The sequence below is a fragment of the Elephas maximus genome, chromosome 1 (assembly GCF_024166365.1).
Source record: "Elephas maximus indicus isolate mEleMax1 chromosome 1, mEleMax1 primary haplotype, whole genome shotgun sequence".
NCBI classification, from domain to species: Eukaryota; Metazoa; Chordata; class Mammalia; order Proboscidea; family Elephantidae; genus Elephas; species Elephas maximus.
Window position 1 is genome coordinate 193,522,317 of NC_064819.1, and position 22,337 is coordinate 193,544,653.

The window sequence follows — 22,337 nt, forward strand, 5'->3', positions numbered from 1 at the left end:
TCTAATGACATGGGACATATTCACGACAGTTGAGTTAAACACCAGATTATTTGCACACACACAAAAAAATCCTCATTTGATTTTAAAACACATCTGCATAGAAGAAGTGACAGGAAACTGACAAAATGTTAGTGCTTTTTCCCCATTGGTGGAATCACAGGTGATTTTTATTTTCTTTTTTCACAGTTTTATTGTCTATATGTATTATAGTGATATATTACATGGTAGAAATTATTAAAATTAATGTATCATAGTGCAGTGTGATTGACTACTTTTGTGTGTGGCTACTCCTACCCAGGTGATTGGGTGGGACTGCGTGATAAGGTAATTATGGCCCACCAAGAGGGTTGGTTAGTTTTGCCTTAAAAGAGCCTGTTCCAAAGCAGAAAGGAGGATTCTACCACCACCAAGGAAGAACAGTGAGTGTGTCCTTTGGACCTGGGATCCCTGTGCTGAGAAGCTCCTGGAAGCAGGAGACCAAGAGACAAGAGGCTGTTACCCTGAAGACGGTGAGAAGCAGTGGCAGGAGAGACCTGGCAACAGGAGACAGCACGGTGGGCTTCCGGGCCCATGGAGTGAGAAAGCTGAGTGCCTTTGGGCAGCGGCTGAGGGCCAGGGAGAGGCGTGCCTGTGAGTATGGTTGGGAAGAGGTTGTCCTGATGGAAGAACTGTATCCTGAGTGTTCCTGAGCCTGAATTGTAACTGTTACTTCCCTAATAAAGCCGGTACTTGTGAGTATGATCTGTGAGTTCTGTGTGGCCATTGCAATGAATTATTGAACCCAGCAGAGAAGTAAAGAATTCTGTGTAAGGGACAGTTGGTATCAGAATTAGTAAAGATGGCAAAGAGAGGAAGCTTGCCTGGTCTCCATGTCATGGGAGTCAGCTTTGTGCTGTTGATCCTGGTTCATCTTCCTTCCCCCTTGTGGGGTTGGAGGAGGTCAGACACTGCCCCATGCTGTTTTTACACATAGGATTGTTGTATTCTTAACTTTTCTTTACCAAATGCATATTCATTTTGACATATTGTACTTCCTCTTCCTTCTCTCAAAGCTACTAATATTTCACTTCCTGGACATCTTCACCCACATGGCCATCTGCTTGGTATTTTGTTGCATTTAGCTACCTTGTTTTGGTATAGATCAGCCCCAAGGCGAGTTTTTCAAGAATAAGTAGACCAAGTGAAATGATTTATGAGATTTTTGTGATGGTGAGTTTTTCTTGGAAGTTTAAGCAGAATGGTCTTAGGTGCAGATGGCGCTGTACCCCTTCCACATTTCACATACTCAGCCTCATTTCCCACTCTGTCCCTGTTGGGCTTGGTGCTCCAGTAGGGTCAGAATCCTCAGTTCTCAAGCTTTTTGCTGCCCTCCCAATCTGGAATTTCCTTACACATTTCTCCTACAGTCAGTCTTCTGCCCCGACTTGATGCTTATTTCCGCGAACACTTTCTAAGCCATCTACTCTACGCTGATTTCCGTTCTTTTGATACTTAAATGTTTTTTTTTCCTTTATTTTTTTGATTTTATTTTGTTGTTGTGAGAATTACCTCCTGGGCACAGATGTTAATTGTATGAGTTTTCTGTTCTAATACTCAAAATAATATTTACCGGTTCTCTTAATTACATACCCACGTTTCCTTTAAATTACAAGAGAAAGTGGCAGAATAGATATGGTGGGAAAGTAATAAAAGTTTTTGGAGCAGCCATAGCATATAAAATAACTTTAAGTTATGTCAAAGTCTGTAGTGAATATAGGAAGCCCTGGTGGTGTAGTGTTAAGAGCTATGGCTGCTAACCAAAAGGTTGGCAGTTCAAATCAACCAGCCACTCCTTGGAAACCCTGTGGGGCAATCTACTCTGTCCTGTAGGGTCACTGTGAGTCGGATTCGATTTGATGGCAATGGGTTTAGTTTTGGTTTTAATCTTTATGGAAGCAGACTGCCATATCTTTCTCCTACAGAGCGGTAGTGGGTTCAGACTGTCAACCTTTTGGTTAGCAGCAGAGTACTTAACCACCGCTCACCAGGGCTACATTAAACCTCCATAACCCAGTGCCGTGGAGTCCATTCCAACTATCATAGCAACCCTATAGGTGTGCAAATTGGTTATGGGGTAAATGACAACTGGAAAAAAAGGACACTTCCTTGACTTTTTGTGTTAATTTGCTACTTTTGTCTCTGGGCTTTGATACCACAGGTCTAGGTTAAATTGTTTATGTGTATATTTGTAATATATCATATATAGTAATATGTACTATTGTATGTGGTTTTGAGCTGGGTAAAAAATCCACAAAGTAATGTGTGGATCAGGATATTTTTAAGGTCTTTTTGTTGTTGTGATAATGCTGTATAACCGCCTCGAAATCTCAATGATTTAGAACCATAGATATTTATTTCATGTTCATGGATCTGCAGGTTGGCTGTGGTTTGGCTGAGCTCAGCAGGGCTGGACTAGACTCCAGAGTTGAGATGGGGGTTCAGATGTCTTCTGCGTGTCTTTATCCTGGGATCTAAGTTGAAGAAAGAAAAGCGGCTACTTGGAGCATACCGTTCTCATGGTGGAGAGCAGAAACTTGCCAGGTCTTGTACGTAAAGCCTCAAGCTGAAATAGGTACATGGTTAATCCTCATCATCCACTGGTCAAAACAAGTCACAGGGCCAAGAAGCCTAAGTCAGTGGGTGGACACATATATTCTGCGTACTGGTGTGAAGTATCGCAAAATCAGATAGCAAACAGAGTGGATGTATAATTCTCCTACAGAGAGGGGAGGGAGTGTGAGTAATTGAGGAAAATAACCCAGTTTGCTAGAGGGCCATTTTTCTTTCAAATTCTACGAGAACTTTTATATCAAGCAACTCAATAAACCTTTAAAGGAAAAGGTGCTTAAACCATAGACTTTCTTCACCCAGGCTCCTGGAAAATTATAGTTGAATACCATGTAATTTTTTCCCAAGAAGAAGTCATTGTACTTTACGATGCTGATTCAGCTTCATGTTGAGCAGATTTCCTGCCTCTTAAACGCGTTTTATTATGCCTTGTACATGAACGCAAGTTAGTTTATTTGCCCCATTTTAGACTACTAATCAAAGCACTGCATGCCTAGTTCTATCTTTACTTAAGACACCTGAGAGAACCTGGTTGTCTTGCTGGCCTCTTGAATATGCTCTGGTAGAGTGCATTTTCATTAAGGATAAACTGTTTCTGGTTGGTAGATATGAATGTTATTTGTGTAGCACTATTGAAATATAACCAAAAATAGTTGTTTTGGGGAATGCCCTACTTCTAACACGTTTCCTAACAACCATGGCCCATGTGACCTGGTCCTCTTCTTACTTCCCATTAGCACTTCCTCTGTGCAATATACATTTTATTTGGCATTAATTTTATCATACCATTTTTTTCTGATTGTTTTGCTAAAGTAAATCTTATCTCCTGTGTCAGAAATTGAAGTTTCCTTAGGGCATATTTAGTCCTTTATATATTAATAGGTTTTAGGTAACGGTACAGCAGTAGGCATAAAATAGGTTCTTAGTAAATGCTTTCTGAATTGAAGAGGATTGCTCATAAATATGTTACAAGGCCCTGTTTATGTGCAAGTGTGAATTGCTTATTGCTACACATATTTTCCATGTAAATAAATCTGCTGAAAGCACATTCAAACCCAGTGCCATTGAGTTGATTCCAACTCATAGTGACCCTATAGGATAGAGTAGAATTGCCCCATAGAGTTTCCAAAGAGTGCCTGGCCAAGGAACTGCCGACCCTTTGGTTAGCAGCCGTAGCACTTAACCCCTGCGCCACCAGGGTTTCCACATTAAACAGTCATAATTACATACATTTTAATAAGTACGAGTGTATGCCAGTGTATTCTAGAGGTGCATTCAATTGCAGATGTCAACCATGGAGAACAAAGAAGCATATGGCTCTTTTCTTAGGGAAATGGCAATTTACCTAGTAGAGCATACTTTGTGTCTCTTATTGATAAAGTCTCAAATGACAATCAAAATTACTTCTCGAAAACTAGTGTTTGGAGCTCTTGCACTGTGTGTTTTGAAAGGTATTCTGTTTCTTTTTTTATTTTTTAATTGTGCTTTAGTTTAAAGTTTACAGCTCAAGTTAATTTCTCATATAAAAATTTATGCACACATTGTTACCTGACCCTAGTTGCAATCCCTATAATGTGACAGCACACTCCCCCTTTCTGCCCTGGTTTTCCCATGCTGATTCCACCAGCTCCTATCCCTTTCTGCCTTCTCATCCGCCTCTGGGCAGGAGCTGTGCATTTAGTCTCATTTATCTACTTGAGCTAAGAACACATTCTTCACAAGAATTATTTTGTATTTTATAGTCCAGTCTGATCTTTGTCTACAGAGTTGGCTTCAGGAATGGCTTTAGTTCTGGGTTAACAGCTACTCCAGAGGCCCCGTCTTCTGGGGTTCCTCTAGTCTCAGTCAGACCATTAAGACTGGTCTTTTTATGTGAATTTTAATTCTGCACCACACTTGTCTCCTGCTCCATCAGGGATTCTCTGTTGTGTTCCCTGTCAGGGCTGTCATTGGTGGTAACTGGGCACCATCTAGTTCTTATGGTCTCAGGCTGATGGAGACTCTGGTTTATGTGGCCCTTTTATCTCTTGGGCTAATATTTTCCTTGTGTCTTTGGTGTTCTTCATTCTCCATTGCTCCATGTGGGTTGGGACCAATTGATGCATCTTAGATGGCTGCTCGCAAGCTTTTAAGACCCCAAACGCCACTCACCAAAGTGGGATGCAGAACATTTTCTTAATAAACTTTGTTATACTAGTTGGCCTAGATACCCTCCCAAACCGTGGTCCCCATCTGTTTCTTTTTAACACCTTTTATCAATCAAAGAGTGGATGGTTTTTACCCTAATTCAAATCCATCAAATAGATACCTCCCACCAAATAATTACAATAATAAGTAGTAGTAGTAACCATTGCTCGTACTTATTCTGTCCTGGAATTGAAGGACCAGGAAGCAGACAGTGAGCATGAGGGCATTTTCTGTGAGTGCAGGGAGCTGGCACAGAGGTTCACTCTGCACCTAGTCTCTGAAAGGCCTTGGGGAATGAGTGTGAGTTCAGTTCCAGCAGAGAGACTCCAGAAGAGTATGGAGCTAATTTCTTTTGGGCCCAGATGAGAAGATGTCTGCAAAAAAAGTCAAACAGGCCAGAGATTGTATGATTTTAGGAATGGATCTATCTAATAATATCATTAAAATGCATTGAGGGAAATTTTTCTTCCCAGGTCTTCTGTTTCTTTACTGATGACACTTGAACCCCATCTCCTTTAGATTAGAGATCATCTCAAGTGGCCCCCTAGTGCTGGATCAATAGGAGGAGGTGTCTCCAGAAACCTCCCAAAAACAAAAGCAAAAACCAAACCCATTGCTGTGGGGTCGCTTCCACTGATAGCGACCGACCTCTTAGGACAGAGTAGAACTGCCCACAGCGTTTCCAAGGAGCTGCTGATTAATTTGAACTGCCAACCTTTTGGCTAGCAGCTGAGCTCTTAACCACTCTGCCACTAGAAACCTCAGGCATCGGATTTTTCCTAGCTCTTGAGAGGGACAGATGTATGCAGCAGGTAGTCATTCAGTAGGGGCTGATGATGAGAAAGAGGAAGTTTTCTCTTATGATAGGGAATTGAGGTCAGCAGAGAAGATTCTGTTCTGCTTTCACTGCCTCCAGTAACTGTGTGACTTTCTGCAGATTTTCTCCCCTTGAATCTGACTTTATTGTGTAGGTAGAAGACTGTTCAACACTGACTTCTTACATCCTTATGAGTATTAATGAAAGAACACATGCAATAAGTTTGAAGCTTTTAGTAGAATTTTTATAGAATGGTCATAATTTTCGGTTCAAAAAGGACCTATGATTTTAGTCCCGGGGCAGGGGCGAGGGGAGAAGAAGCATGTATTACCTTTGTAATGTAAAGTTATTATAAATAAATGCTTTTTTTTAAGATCAAAACTTCATTTTTCTGATGTTCAGTATTTACTAATTCAGCTTTCCATTGGGGAATGAAATTAGTAGGAGATTACATTTCAAAACAAACAAAGTTTGTCAACTGGTAAGGTAGATATTTCTGGCATATTCAAAGATGTATGGTTACTTCTTAAAACTTAAGGGGTAAGGCTCATGTAATTGAGTAAGTTAAGGGAAAGTACTTTCCTGAGAGTCATGTGGAGTAAATTCCGTCTTGTATAACTGACTGCTGTTTGCAGTTCTCCTCTGTCCTATAGGGTCACTATAAGTTGGAATCAAATCAACGGCAACGGGTTTGGTTTTTGGTTTAATGATTAATCTTAATACCCTAAAGAATAATTGGTGAGAAAGCTGGCATTTGCCCTTTTGTTCTTTCTAGCTCTAGATAAATCCAGGAAGAACCAGGCAGTTGAAGTAGAAATTCTGTGTAGCAATAACCAAAACCAAACCCACTGCCGTTGAGTTGATTCTGACTTATAGCAAAGAGTAGAACTGCCCCATAGGGTTTCCAAGGAGCAGCTGGTGGATCAAACCGCTGACCTTTTGGTTAGCAGCTGAGTGCTTTAACCGCTGTGGCACCAGGGCTCCTAACCTAGCATGAGAGGCTGTTAGTGATTCTGACTTTGGAATCAGACAGAGGTGATCGTTCTGGCTCTAACTTTTATGGCTGTTTTACCTTGAATAAGTTTTTTAACCTTTCTAAACTTCAGATTCCTTATCCATAACGGATGGAGAGTATTAACCTCCTCATACTGACATGAGAATTAAATTAAACTCTGTGTAACAGCACCAAACAGAAAATTTGGCACATAAGGTAAATGTTCAATGAATGTTTAACTGTTGCTGCTTGCTATCAGCTTTATATTCTCCAGCTCTCTCTAGCTTCAGTTAGTTTATTATATGTTTTTTTTGTTTGTGGCCAATTTGAATCTAGTTCAACATAGGTGTAATTTTCATGAATAATCAAACATCTGGTTGGTGGCTTAGTGGTATTTTGAATCTACCAGCCACTCCTTAGAACCCTGTGGGGCAGTTCTGCTCTGTCCTGCATGGTCACTATGAGTTGGAGTTGACCCCACGGCAGTGGGTAGGGGTGATGATGGTGTTCAAGGTAGGTGTAATTTTCATGAACACTTGAACGGTTGAGTTCACTGGAATCTCAGATGATAGAATTTTCTATTCTACAGAGCACCAGACTGTAGGATAACCTTTAGACACATTTAATTTCTACAGCAGCCATTTGACAGATAAGAAAACTGAGGCGTACAGAAATTGAATAACTTGTCCAAGGCTACGTATCTTGTAAGTACTGGAATCTGGATTTAAAACAGGCCTGTCCTGTTCTAAAAGTGCTTCTCTGCTTTTGTAACATAAGTTGTAAGTGCTATTCAGGGAAAGCACAGAGCGGAATGAAAACAGAGTTCCTCAAGAGTGTAGAGTTTATAAAGTCTCAGCTTTGAAGGAATTTTTAAAATTAATTTTTTTATTTAAAAAGATTAAAAATATCAGTTTACCTGTAGAGCTTGACTCTTCTTTATAATAGTGGTTTTTTAGTGGCTGCAGTAAACCCCTGCTCCTAGGAGGGGCATTTTGGTTGGCACAGTTATGTTGGAGCCCTGGTGGTGCAGTGGTTAAGAGTTCACGTGCTAACCAGAAGGTTGGCAGTTGGGTTCCACCAGCCGCTCCTTTCAAACTCCGTGGGGCAATTCTACTCTGTCCTATAGGGTCGCTGTGAGCCAGAATCGACTCAACGGCAATGGGTTTTGGTTTACTGGCATTAGTTGGGGGAAGCAGAGGTACCAAATGTCCTGCACAGAGTGGCAGACCTAGGCAAGGAAGAATTATCCCTTATCTCTCAGTGATTTTCATGTTTTCTGTGGGAAGTACATGAATATTTACTGGGATAGTCTAAAGAAAAGAAGGTTAGTTCCAGCTTACCATGTACAGAAACATCTGTTTGGTTGTTATTTATAGCACTAGTTTTTTTTCTAGTGTTCACGCTCTACCTCCCACTAACCCTGCTCCCTGCTCCGCCTCTTTCCGATACTTTCTTGAAGTAAAATGGTTTCTGATCTTACTTCTCTTATACCTAAACTTGTCCTATATAAGTAGGTACAGGCGTCTAGGTATTTCATAATGCCTTCTAATGAACTCAGGCCTGAGGATTTACATATTGAAATAAACTAAAACCAACCCTGTTGTTGTTGAGTCAATACTGACTCATGGTGATATCAGGTGTGTAGGAGTCAAATTGCATTGTATAAGATTTTCAAGACTGTGACCCTTTGAAAACAGATCGCCAGACCTTTCTTCTGAGGCATCCCTGGGTGGATTTGAACAGCCAAGCTTTCGGTCAGTAGTCAAGTGCATAACCGTTTGTGCCACCCAGGGACTCCTGCATATTGAAATACCTGGTACAAATTCCCTTTGGGTGTTCTGTTGCTTTTTAAAAATTAAGTGTATAAGTAAATTATACTACTTATGAATTTCATTTCAATATAAAAGGCATATTATGAAATATTTACATATTAGATAAAGACTGCTGGGTTTGATACGGTGGGGATTCCAAATGTCCTGCAGTGAGCAGGACGGTCCTAGGCAATGAAGAATTGTCCCTTATCTCTCAGGAATTTTCTTATCTTCTGTAGGAACTCTGTGAATATTTACTGGGATGGTCTAAAGAAAAGAATCTTAGCTCCAATTTACCATTACAGAAACATCTGTTTGGTTGTTATTTATAGCACTAGTTTTCATTCTAGTGTTCATGGTCTACCTCCCACTAGCCCTGCTCCTTCCCTCTGCCTCCACCTCAGTTCTTTCACTTTCCTGTGCTCAGCTTGTGCTCAAATACTGGAGATCAGGAAGCCACCCTTTCTATCTGGAGGCAGCTCTTTGCATCTGTCTATAAGGTAAAACCAAAAAAAAAAAAACCAAACCCACTGACCATTGAGTCGATTCTGACTCATTGTGTCTGTAAGGTAGCGCTGCCTTATATTGAGCCTCTTTCCATCCATATCTCTTGCCTGATCTTAGGTAGACCCCTTGTAGGTTGTAAATATACCCCTTAGAAAGCTTAAATCCTCTGCAGGATAAAGATCCTTCAGATATTAGAAAATAGCTATTATTTCATTCCAAGCCTTCTCTCCAGACTAAACTTGACCAGCTCCTTTGACTAATATTCTTAAAGTAATAGTTCTATGTCATTTAACCATTCTGGTAGCTCAGATTTCCCTATATTTCTCCTATAGTGTGAGGCTCAGAGCTGATATATTCGGTTCTTAAAGAGGGTGGGACAGACCATCGTATTCTGGGTTGATTGTATTAGTGTTTTTTTTTTTGGAGGGGGGGATGGTTGAGGCATCAGAATCACATCACTGGATAGATGGCTTTCACTGTCATTTAAATCCACAAATCATATTCATTTTTGTTACCACTAAGCCCTACCTCTCCCATTCCTTAGCACCTCATCCAGGTGGAGAACCTGAGAGTCATGTGGAATAAATTCCATCTTACAGTAATTGACTGCTTTCTGCAGACAGCTGAAGACTTATCTGCATCCTGATGCTGTTCTCCAGGATGTCCCCCCCGCCCCAAATTCTGATAAAGATGTCGCTGTATTTTCATTCAAGTCAGTGATAAGTTTATTGATGAGGACTAGGTCTAAGAATACCACATTAAGCTATTAATATTCTCCCTCCAGGGTTGATGTCAGTCAGTCAGCACATACTCTTTGGCACAGTGGTTCAATGATTTCCTATATCATAAAAACATCCACCCACATGCAGCCTACCTTTCTCCATCTTATTCATAAGCAGATCAAGAGATCCCTATCAAATGCTTTTAAAGTGCAGATACACTGTTTTCTTCATTTTCCTAATCCACTAGAATAGTAGCCATGTCAAAAAGGAAAATTGGGTCAGTGTAATTTGATTAAATGCTGCGTTGGTGGTTGAGTTGTAGAATTCTTGCCTTCCACGCAGGAAACCTGGGTTCAGTTGCAGGCCAGTGCTCTTCACATACAGCCACCACCTGTCAGTAGAGGCTTGTGTATGGCTGTGGGCTTGTGTATGGCTGTTACACTGAACAGGTCTTAGCAGAGCTTACAGACTAAGTCAGACTAGGAAGAAAGGCCTGGGGATCTACTTTGAAAAATCAGCCAATGTAAAGCCTGTGGATCACAATGATCTGGTCTGTATTCACTCATCAGGATGGTGCAGGATCGGGCAGCATTTTGTTCTGGTGTGCATGGGGTCTCCATGAGTTGGGGGCCGACTCGATGGCAACGAACAGCAACAACAATAACAACGATTTGATTAAGCCACCATTCATTGAACTTCCTCCTCACCAAAAGCCCTGCACTCCAAACCGTGCATGAGTACTCGTAATTCCATGAGCACTCCACATTTCCTCATGACAGCTTGCACATCCTCATTATGCCTGATGAGCCCAACTTCTTCTGCACTCACCATCCAGAGAATCCTGCTCCTCCTTCAAAGCCCACCTCTGACATCACCTGTGAAGTTTTCTTGACACTTCTTTCCTTCCTGCAGAGTCAGCTGCTCCCACCTCTATGCTCTGCAATTCTTTGTACCCACCAGTATCGGAACACTAGCCCTGTCTCATTTTACCAACTAATGAACTTCAGTTGCCTGTTCTGCCTGAGCTTCCTGGCAGATGAGTGCTGTTTTCATCTTTTGTATTTCCAGCAGGGTACTTGGTCCATGATAGATGCTCCAAAAAGAGGTTGACTCTTTTATTGTTGTTCTGCTGAATGGTTTGTTCTCCGTGAACATTCTGGATCTCCAGGTCCACTGCTTCCTCCTTTAGGTCCTTGCCAACCTGTCTTTAATTTTCATTTCCAGAGTTCTGCCTGGGATCCATGTGATGTTCTCTAATGTGTAGTTTCACACAATCCCCTTTCTTTTTTAAAAATTAAAATAATATTTCCCTGTTTGGCTTCTGGCACTTCCCAAATCTTCAGCAGTTTTTGACCCTACCAGTAATCTATGAGAAATCTCATTTGCACTTTCTCTTTATAAGAGGGCACTTACAAATGATCCATCTGGCCCAGAGAAGAGCCCTCATTTAGACTATCTAGGAGCCCTGGTAGCGCAGTGGTTAAACCTCTTGGCTGCTAACCAAAAGTTTGGTGGTTCTAACCCATGAACCGTTTTATGGGAAAAAAGTGTTGAAGTCTGCTTCTGTAAGATTTACAGCCTTGGAAAGAAACCATATGGGGCAGTTATGTTCTGTGGGAACAACTCAATGGCAGTGGGTTTGGTTTTGGTTTTGGTAGGAGCTCTAATGTAATCTCTTCATTCATCTTAGGTAAGAGAGCACTGAAACCCATATTTGTTTAATTCTTTTCAGATCAAATTTCAGTTCCTTAGGCAGAAAATAGGAGTCCCTGGGTGGCACAAATGGTTAAGTCCTCAACTACTAGCAGAAAGGTTGGTGGTTCGAACCCTCCCAGCGGTGCCTCAGAAGACAGGCCTGATGCTCTGTTCCTAAAGGTCATGGCTTTGAAAATCCTATGGAACAGTTCTACTCTGTACACACGGGCTCACCATGATTCAGAATCAACTTGATGGCAACTAACAACAACAGCAGCAACTAACAGCAACAGCAGGCAGAGACTGTGGAATAAGAGTTGAAGAGTTCACCGTTTATTTTGCCATCCATTGATTCCATACCATTTTCCCAAGTAGCAGACTTCTGGATCATTCTTGATCAGTTCCTTGATTCAGGCACAACTTTTTTGCTCTTCGTTGCCATTAAATTTTATTTATTTATGTTTGTACTTGTTTTTGTGACACACATTTGTTTACTTGAGGGCTTTGTCTCCTTGATGCTCCCCGTACATGCTTTTGGCACACTTTGGTATCTGTTTCTGTGTCCTTCTTTTCAGGTTTTTTGCTAAAGAGGGTATTCAAATTTCTAACCTTGGTTAACACTGAAATTTGAATAAAACCAAAAACCAAACCCAGTGCCATCGAGTCGATTCTGACTCATAGTGACCCTATGGGACAGAGTAGAACTGCCCCATAGAGTTTCCAAGGAGCGCCTAGCGGATTCAAACTGCCAGTCCTTTGGTTAGCAGCCGTAGCACTTAACCACTACGCCACCAGGGTTTCCTGAAATTTGAATAGTCTTCCTTTATTTAGCTGAACATTTGGCCTTGAGAGAGACTAAACATCTGTCCTATGTCAGTATAAGTATTTTCTAGGAGAAAATATCCACGTAGAAAGGTACATTTTGGTCTGTTCCTTTAAGAAGCCAAACTCAGTGTGAGCAAGCCTCAAAGTGAGATTCTGTTATTATTTCATTTGTGTATTAGGAAATATGTTGTTGGAAAAACAGTTGATGGACATCATGGGTACGCTGGTGTTTTTCTAGTCCTGACTGGTTATACCTGAATGTACAAGAAACTGTGGTGTGTTAGATGTGAATCCAGAAAACCACTCTGTGCTGTGTAGGTAGGCCCACACTAGTTGGATATACTTAAGAGTCTCTGCTAGCTCTGTTCTTAAATTCGGAGTGGTGCCATGGAACCACTCAAACAGGGAACAGCTTGCTGGTAATACAGAAAATACTTTGTCTTCAACAGAGCTCTTACGAGGTAAGGATTTTGCATGTGCCATTTTTATTTGAATAATGAAATTTAGTTTTAAGTTGGCTCTCCTGATTTAAGATTGCAAGAGGAAATATTTAGAAGATTCATCTTGTGCTCCCTCATAATTTTTTTTTTTTAGTCTGTCATATAGGGTTCCTATGAGTTGGAATTGATGGCAACGGGGGTTGGGGGGTATACAGTACATGTAAGGATGCTCTTGTTATTCAGTGTTTGGATGAATCTAGAGTTTATTGACATGAGGAAAAGTCTACATTAAATGAAAGAGGGACTTTTTAGAAGCCCATTATAACTACTTGCAATGGAAAATGTAGTTCCCATTAGAGACTGATTTAAGGAGCTCTGGTTCTTTCTCTGAAATATGAAGGCTGCTGTGTGGTGTTCTGTGTGAATCATTTTATAGCATCTTCTGTTAATCTCCCCTGGTTAATCTATTGGTGTTATGTAGACCTGGAAGGACTGCATCTGTCTTGTTTAAGGAATATATATATTCCCAGAAACTTAAAAGAAACCAAAGATTAGCATGTTTTTATGGTAATAGAATTTATCTAATAGAATATGAGAGAAAAAAAAAGTAAGCCATGCCACTTCTGAACAGACACAGCAGCACCAGATGTCAGTTCTTGGATCATTTCATCTTTTTCTCATGTGCTTATTTTTGTCAATATTTTTCCATTGGAATCAAATATTAGTTTCTGGCTCAGCTTGCAATATAAAAATTTTCCAATTAGATTGTTATGACTTCATTTTTTATTCACGAGGGAAAATCTAATAAACAGGATCATCACATATTTGTGGCATACAGGAGAAGAACTTTAAAATAAACCACCTGGCCTAGGGCAGTGACAGAGAGCCTGGGATTCTAACCCTTTCTGGAGTCTGAGGAAGGTTCGCTTGAGTCTTTCCCCCTGCCCCCACGTAACTCTTAATTTGAGAGGAATCCTTGGATTTATGCCAGTTTGCCTTATAATTGACTTTATCCCCAAGTCTGGATTAAGTTACTTCATTGCCTGGGTTTTATGTGGATTTTCTGCCTAGTTCTGTGCTAGGTATTTGGAGACGTATAAGGAAAATGTGATGCATGGTGGGTTTTGACTTCAAGGAACTTACATTTGTTTGGGGCCTTCAGAAGCTAAGTGGCATTGTTGCACAGTGTATGATGAAGTGCCTCATAGTAAGTGATAAGTGGTGTGTGAAGTAACCTCAGGAGAACAGACAAGCACCCACATGTGGTCAGGCAAGGCTTTAAAACTGGGTGTTGGAGCTTTAGAAACAGGGCCTCGAGCTAGATGTGGTTAGAATGAGGAAAATGACAAGCAAACCTTAAGCTTGGGGAAGGAATAAGGATATAGGTCCAGAGTTCAGGAGGAGTCCCATTGTAGGTTCAGGCCACAATGTGAAACTGAGCTCAAGAGAGTTGGACACTCAGCCATCATCTTTTTTTTTTTTTTTCTCTCTTTATTTCACCTCCAAAATACTCTTAACTCATTGTGACACGGCTTCCTCCCCTCTCCTCCACAACCCTCCCGCAATGGTCAACTTTATGTGTCTTAACTTGCAGAATCCACTTAAGCATTGAACGCTTTTGACCAGAGACTACATTTTCTACCTTATTTCCATATGCTTTCAGGTTCCAAAGCATTGGAGTATAAGCAAAACTGGATTTAAATTCCTGTCCCACCACACCTGGTGCTGTAAGCTCATTTATTCGTGCATCCATCCAACTAACATTTGGGAAACTCCTTGCTGTCGAGTTGATTCATATCGACCCTATAGGGAGTATCTCTTATATACTAGGAGCCCCCATGGTGCAGTGGTTAAGAACAATGGCTGCTAATCAAAAAGTCACCAGTTCAAATCCACCAGCCACTCCTTGGAACCCTATGGGGCAGTTCTCCATCCTCTAGGGTCACTATGAGTTGGAACTGACTCGATGGCAATGGGTTTGTTTTGTTTTGAGCCTCAGTTTAATGAAAATAAGAACACCTAACTCATAATGTGGTTGTAAGAATTAAAAGAGATAACATATGAGAAATATGTTGAAATAAATGACATCGTAGGCAGCCATAAAGGTTAGTTCCCTTTCCCTTCCTGGTATCCACTCTGTCCTTCTTCCTGTGCCCTGAATGTGTCTGCCACACTTCCACACCTTTGTTGAGGTATTCCTTCTCTAGTTAATGTCCTCACTCTCCTCTTTACCTATTGAAATCCTACCTTCCTTGAAAAGTTTACATTATCACCTCAATCGGAATTGAACTTGGAGCCTTTTAGATTCTTAGTATTATTCATTGGATGGCTTCAAGTTACTACCCTACACATTCACCCTTTGCACACATCTTATTTTCCCTGACTAGATGGTAAACTCCTTGAAGGATAAACAAATAATTTCTTTTATAATCATCAGCACAAAGCTGATTCCTATGAGGCGAGGTTAAAGATGCCCCAAATGCCCAAATTTTCTAAGCTGCTCTACCACTCCGTCATCTCTAAGATGAACTATTACTTTTCCCCTCAGCACTCTCCCTCCAGTCTTTAAATTCGCTAATTTGCTGCAACGTCTCACTTAACTCAAGAACCAAACCGTATAAAGGAAATGGCTCATGAGGTTGAGGAGGCTGGCAAGACCCAAATTCATGGGTCAGGCGTAGGCTTCTCCCTGGCCCTCAGTCTCTGCCTAAAGGCACTCACCTTTCTCCCTTTGTGGACCAGGAAGCCCACTGTACTATCTCCTGAGGGTCTCTTCTGCTGGCTTCTGCCGGTTTCTCTTCTGGTCTCTTCTTCCTTGGTGGTGTTGGCTCTCCTTTTTCCCATCTCTGGGGTGGCTCATTTCAAGCCCAGCAGGATAGCAAAACTGACCAGTCCCCTTAGTGGGCCACAGTTACCCTGTCACACAGTCCTACCCAATCACCTGGGTAGGAATTACAAGACCATGGCTAGAAAAGCCACACAAAAAGCAATCCATTACACTGCAAGGGATGAGCCCATGTCAGGAATGGAGAAGTAAATCAGTAAGAGTTGAGACTATATCCCCCATTGTTTCCATACAGGGCCTTTTGCATAGTTGTCACTTTTCCAGGATGATCTCATCGTTATTCATTTTTTCTTTTCTTAACCACAACCATATGCTGAATATTTCTAAATCTTTTTCTCAAGCCCTCACTGCTTGCCTGTGCTTCAGACATTGGTAATCAGATGTCTGGTGAATGTCTCCAGCTCACTATTCCACAGGTACCTCAAAGGCAACATGTCCAAAACTGACCTCTCATCTCCTTCTGCTCCCCACACCCCCATCCTCTTCCCACACACAGTCTACCCTCTTCATGTATATTGTGTCCTATTGTGGTAGCACAGTCCACTCAGGCCCTGAAACAGAAACTTGTAGGGCATTCTTCATTCCTTCCTTTTCCATGCCTAAGATTGGACCCTTTCCTCTCAACTAGTTTTAACTTAAAATCTTTCTAATGAGTCTATCACATCCTATTCTTAATCATCTCAAACCCATTCTCCACAGTCCGAGTATGACACACTCCTTTATGTAAAACCCATTGGTGGCTTCCTTTCATATACATAAGAGATGGGAAAATAAGTTTCATCTTGTGAACCAGCTGTCATCAGCTTGGTCATGGCTGCCTTTGGGTTCAGCATGATCACTTAGGGATGTCTCAATATAGGTGAAGTAAAGGAGTGGCCAGCGCATAATACATAGATAACATCCTCGGATTAAGTTCAAGCTCCTTAACATACATATCTTCAAGGTCTTCCTTAGCATGTAAGGTCTTCCATGATCCTGATCCTACGCAAATCTTCAACCTCAGTTCCCACCATTGCCTGGAGCAACAGGAAAATATTTTGTCTTTTTGCTTTTGTTCACCTGCGCCAGCTTCCTTTTCCTCCTTATCTGGGAAGCTTATACTCAGCCTTCAGACCTGTGGAGGGCACATAGGGTGGGCTCTGCATGAGGCTAACTGCTCTTCTTCTAGGTCAGTGGCATCCTGTGCCTCCTCTCTGGCTATACATGTCCCACAGTCTTGAAATCCTAAGTTTGTCTCCAACAGTAAAATCCAGTAGGGTAGAAATTATCTCATTTATCAGATTGAAACACTGCCCAGTCTTGCACCATCCTCATAATTGTTGGTATGTTTGAGTCCATTGTTGCAGCCACTGTGTCAGTCCATCTCATTGAGGGTCTTTCTCTTTTTCTCTGACCCTCCACTTTACCAGACATGATGTTCACCTTGACTGGTCTCTCCCAATAAAATGTCCAGCAGGATTGCAAACCTGACCAGTCCTCTTAGTGGGCCACAATTACCCTGTCACACAGTCCTCTGAGGAGCATTCTGGGTATATTTCTTCCAAGACAGATTTGTTCATTCTTCTGGCAGTCCATGGAATATTCAATATTTTTGCCAACACCACAATTCAGATGCATCATTCTTCTTCAGTCTTCCTTATTCATTGTCTAGCTTTTGCATGCATATGAGGCAATTGAAACTACCATGGTTTGAGTCAGGCGTACTTTAGTTCTCAAAGTGACATCTTTTAAAAGTAATCACACTTTTATGTAATACATATTATTGAACTGAGTTATTTATTGAATTGAAATGAATTAATGATTTTGATTGAATCTATTTTTCTTTCCTCTTTAGGGTAATAGGAGAGATTTTAGGAAGTATTAATATTCTGCAGAAAATTTAGATTGTTCTTTGAAAAATTTTGAGCAGGAGAGTGGTATGATGCAAATGGTATTTGAGGAAGATTGATCTGGTGACAGCCTTTTTTTCTAGGTTTAAATAGTTACTGGGAAGTATAACTGAGGGTCCCAGGCATGGGAATAGGGAGAGGCAAGCATATAAAGCCCATTCTGGAGAATTGCCTCCTGAGTTTTTGTACTGTCATTTCCACATTTGTTCAAGTGAGATGTATTAGCTGGCATGTTTCCAAAAATAAAATAGACTGCTTTTGTTACTTTTATTTTCAGAAAAAGAACATTCTTGTAAACCACTTGGACCATATTTTTATAATTATACGTGAAACATAAAACCCAAAACCAAACCGATTGCTGTCGAGTTGATTCTGACTTACAGCGACCCTCTAGGACAGAGTAGAACTGCTCCATAGAGTTTCCAAGGAGCGCCTGATGGATTCAAACTGCCATCCTTTTGGTTAGCAGCTGTAGCTCTTAACTACTACGCCACCAGGGTTTCCATATGAAACACATTCATTATTAATTAATTGCTTGAAAAGATTATAAGTTCAAAAAATTTTTAAATAGCATCTTAAAAAAATCTAGCCTAAAATCTTCCAAAGTTAGTGAGGGTTTTCATTTTGGCACATTTTAAAATAATTGATAATTGTGAGGAAAATACTTCAGTGTCTTTTTCTATCAGCCCTTTACTTCATAGTTTAACACCAGCATTCTAATTATAGTTTTTTTTCCCAGGCATTTGTACTTTGTATATGACTCACATGACGGTGTTTCCTGGTTAAAGTTTATCCTCCATTTGTTGTGGGCCATGTAGCTCCACTCTGGTTTAATTCTTCATATTGGCCACTATAAATGTCTTCATTTACAGTCGTTTTGTTTTTTTTTCTAGGGTTATGACGCTTTGATTCAAAAGGACTTTTCCAAATACTTACTTTGCACTTTTGATTGTGTATTATGGATACCAAGGAAGAGAAGAAGGAACGGAAACAAAGTTATTTTGCTCGGTAAGCATTCATTTTGCAAAATTATATCAGTACTTTAAGAAAAGTGTTTAAAAGGACTTTGTTCTGAAGTATTACTTAGCATTTTGTGTTTCATGACTGTTCATATACCAAGTAGGTAACCAGTAGAACTTCAATATCCTTATTTTGGTCTTTTTCTTATTTGTATTAGAGGAATAACAATTGGTTCTTCTCTTTCTATCTTTGACAGTTTTTTCAGACCAGTGGTGCTCAGGGAATCTAGCTGTCATTATACACTGAACTGCACAGGAATCCCACCTTGAGTAACATAAATTGAATTTTCAGTCCTAAATACTTAGCTCTTACTGCTCTGAAGCTTGACTGAGCAGCACCTAAAAATCTAGGACACATTATCTAAAGCTTATCACCTTGTGGGGAGTCCGTTACCAAAAACTATTTTTGTAGGTTAGATAGAATAGATGAAATTCTATCACTGGAGAGCTTGTATTTATTAAGGCTTGAATTCATCCAACATATATACATTTGATGGTACTTGAATAAAAGTAATGTAGCATAGGATTGGTTGCTATTTATAGCCACTCTAATCACAATAGAATGAATGATACACAGAAAATTCATAAATCGTTTTGATAGCTGGAATCTTTTCAAACTCAGAGGGAGAAGCTAGGCTTAAAATGCATTATGATCTTTTGAATTGAAATACCTGAGAACTGAATGCAACCTCACTACCCTCCCAGCCCCTAGTCTATGCTCTTTAAAGATACGTGTGCTTTTTTTTCCAAATGTAAACCTTGGAGACTAAAATCAAATTTTTTTTTTGCTGGTGTTATCCAGAAATTTAGATGAATTTTGTGGTGTTAATAGGAAAAGGAAGGAAACAAACATTTAAGGACCTACTATGTGCCAAGCGCTGTATTTATTATTTTACTTATTTTCACAAGGTTACTTTATCCGTACTTAAAGAGTAAGACTCAGAGAAGCAAGTATTTTGTCCCTTTTGTAGAGAGAGTCACTATTCAAATACAAGGCTGTCTCCCAGGGGCATGCTCCAATTAAAAAGTAATAACACATGAATTTTTTTTTTTTTAGAGTTTGTAGAAATGCAAGAGTTAAACTACTAATTATAGTGAAATGTTTTCCATTATTAGCACTACAAAGAGCAGCAAGATTTGTTTGGGGAAGGAAGAAATTAGGACTCTAATGGGAGAGACATTAGAAAGATATGATAGAATAAGGAAGAACTACATAGTGATTTTAAAAACTTTTTATTTTGAGATAATTGTAGATTTGTGTATAGTTGTAAGAAATAATATAAAGCGATCCCCTGTACCCTTCACCTGGTTTCCCCCAGTGGTGACATTTTGCATAAGTATAGTATAATATCACAACTTGAAAACTGACATTGATACATTTCACCAACCTTATTCAGATTTCACCAGGTTTCCATGCACTTATTTATGTTTGTGTGTATTTACCCATTGCCTTCTAATTAATTTCGACTCATAGCGACCCTATAAGATGGAATAGAACTGCCCCATGGGGTTTCCAAGAAGCAGCTGGTGGATTCGGACTGCTAACCTTTTATTTCATTTGAATCTGTTGACATGTCCTCCACCTCATTTCTTATTTGGGTTATTTGCTTCACCTCCTGTTTTTCTTTTGTCGTTTTGGCCAGTGATTTGTTGCTTTCTTTGATCTTCTCAAAGAACCAACATTTATTCTTGTTGATTCTTTCTGTTGTTTTTCTGTTTCCTGTTTCATTTATTTGTGCTCTAATCTCTATTATTTCCTTTCTTCTCGTGCCTGTGGGCTTCTTTTGCCTTTCGCTTTCTATCTGTGTTGTAGGGTCAGCATTTTGATTTTGGCCCATTCTTTTTGACATGTGTGTTTATTACTATCAGTTGACCTCCGAGCACTGCCTTTGTTGAGTCCCAGTGGTTTTGGTATGATGTGTTTTCATTTTCACTTGATTATAGGAATTTTTTTATTTCCTCTTTGATTTCTCCTGTTACTCAGTTGTTTTTAAGCAATGCGTAATTCAGTTTCCATATATTTGATTTTTTTTCCTTGCTCTTCCTGTTATTGATTACTGTTTTTGTAGCATTGTGATCAGAGAGAATGCTTGGTATTATTTCTGTATCTGGATTGTATGAGGGTTGCTTTGTGGCCTAAAATGTGATCTGTTCTGGAGAATGTTTTGTGTCTGTTGGAAAACGATGTATACTTTGCTGCTCTTAGGTAGAGTGTTCTGTATATGCCTGTGAGGTCGAGTTGGTTGATTTTGGCCTGTAGATCTTCTATATCTTTGTTGAGTTTCTTTCTAGATGTTCTGTGCTTTACTGAGGGTAGTGTGTTGAAGTCTCCTACTATTACGGTCCTACTATTACGGTCGAGCTGTCAATTTCTCCTGTCAGTGCTGTTGGAGTTTGTTTTATATATTTTGGAGCCCTTCAGAGTCATTGGGTACATAGATATTTGTTAAGGTTATGTCTTCTTGGTTGATTGTCCCTTTAATCATTATATAATGTCCTACTTTGTCTTTTATGGTGGATTTTTTCTGTAAGTCTATTTTATCTGAGAGTAGTATTGCCACTCCCGCTCTTTTTTGGTCAGTGTTTGCTTGATATATTTTTTTCCATTGTTTTATTTTTAATATATTTATGTCTTTTTGCCTAAGGTATGTGTCTTGTAGACAGCATATTGTTAGGTTGTAGCTCTTTTATCCATTCTGCCACCCTCTGTCTTTTTGTGGGTGCATTTACATTCAGTGTGATTATTAATAGGTATGAGTTTATTGCTGTCATTTTTTTTTTTTTTTTTTGTGGCACTGGTGTTCTGTTTGTTCCTGTTACTTTCCTGTGCTGAGTTTCTTTTGTTTGTAAATTTTCTTCTTTTTATTTTGATGAGTAGATTTGTTAACTTTCTTTTTGATTACCTTGAAATTTACCCTTATCTCCCTAATGTTGAACCTGTCTTTTATTTCTTGATATTGCCTTGACTTCCTCTCCATTTGAGAGTTCTACATACACTGTTTAAAAAAAACACTGTTTATACCCCCTTTTATTGTTTTGATGTTGTTGTCGTGTACAGATTGATGTCTCTGCTTTTCTGTTTTAAGTCTTTTTGCTTTGTTTTGTTATTGAGAATTCTTTATCTAGGTTGGTATCTGGCTGATGCTGTCCCGTGTCCTAGACTCTGGTTGTTGTCTAATGTTGTTAGTTCTCTAGCTGAATGACTTCCTTTAATATTTCATACAAGTGTGGTTTTGTTTTTACAAGTTCCCTTAATTTCTTGAAATATCCTAATTTTGCCATTGCGTTTGAGAGAGAGTTTTGCAGGATATATTATTCTTGGTTGATGTTTTTTTTCTTTCAAGGTTTTATATATGTCATCCCATTGTCCTCTTGCCTGCATAGTTTCTGCTGAGTAATCAGAGTTTGTTCTTATTGTTTCCTCTATGTAAATGACTTTTCATTTTTCTCAGCCTGCTCTCAGGATTCTTTCTTTGTCTTTGGTTTTGGTAAGTGTAGTTATAATAGGTCATCTTATTTATTTCTTATGGGGCCTGTCCTACATGGGGTTCATTGAGCTTCTTGGATGGTCAGGTTTTCATCTTTTATGATATTTGGGAAATTTCCTTCCAGCAGACCTTCAGCAATCTTCTCTGTGTTTTCCATTTCCTCCCTCAGTTCTGGAACTCTGATCATGTGCAGATTTTTGCTCTTTAATGTGTCCCACATTATTCTTAGGTTTTCGTCATTATTTTCTCAGATTTTTCCTGTAGCAAAGTGGCATCCATGGATTTGTCTTCAATCTTGCTGATTCTGCCTTGTATTGTTTCAGATTTGCTCCTAGAACCTTCTATTGAGTTGTCCATTTCTGAAATTTTGTTGCTTTTCTTTTGGATTTCTAGTTGCAGCTTTTGTATGATTTCTAATTATTTATCTGTCTTGGTATTTTGTTCTTGTATTATATGCATGAAGTTGTCTATCACTTTGCCTTTGTTTTCTT

At 39.7% G+C, this 22,337-nt stretch overlaps 1 protein-coding gene across 4 annotated transcripts in view; it reads left to right on the forward strand.

Annotated features, from left to right (window-relative positions):
* NCOA7 (nuclear receptor coactivator 7) overlaps window positions 1-22,337 on the forward strand; it is a 189,689-nt gene that overhangs the window by 10,995 nt on the left and 156,357 nt on the right. For 3 of the 4 annotated variants that reach the window (XM_049900261.1, XM_049900250.1, XM_049900276.1), the window contains exon 2: window positions 18,233-18,347. In XM_049900261.1, the coding sequence (XP_049756218.1) occupies window positions 18,298-18,347 (50 nt within the window). In that variant the 5' untranslated portion in view covers window positions 18,233-18,297. Of the gene's footprint in view, window positions 1-2,315; window positions 2,612-18,232; window positions 18,348-22,337 lie in introns of those variants that run through there. The other variant, XM_049900268.1, reaches the window with a different exon arrangement.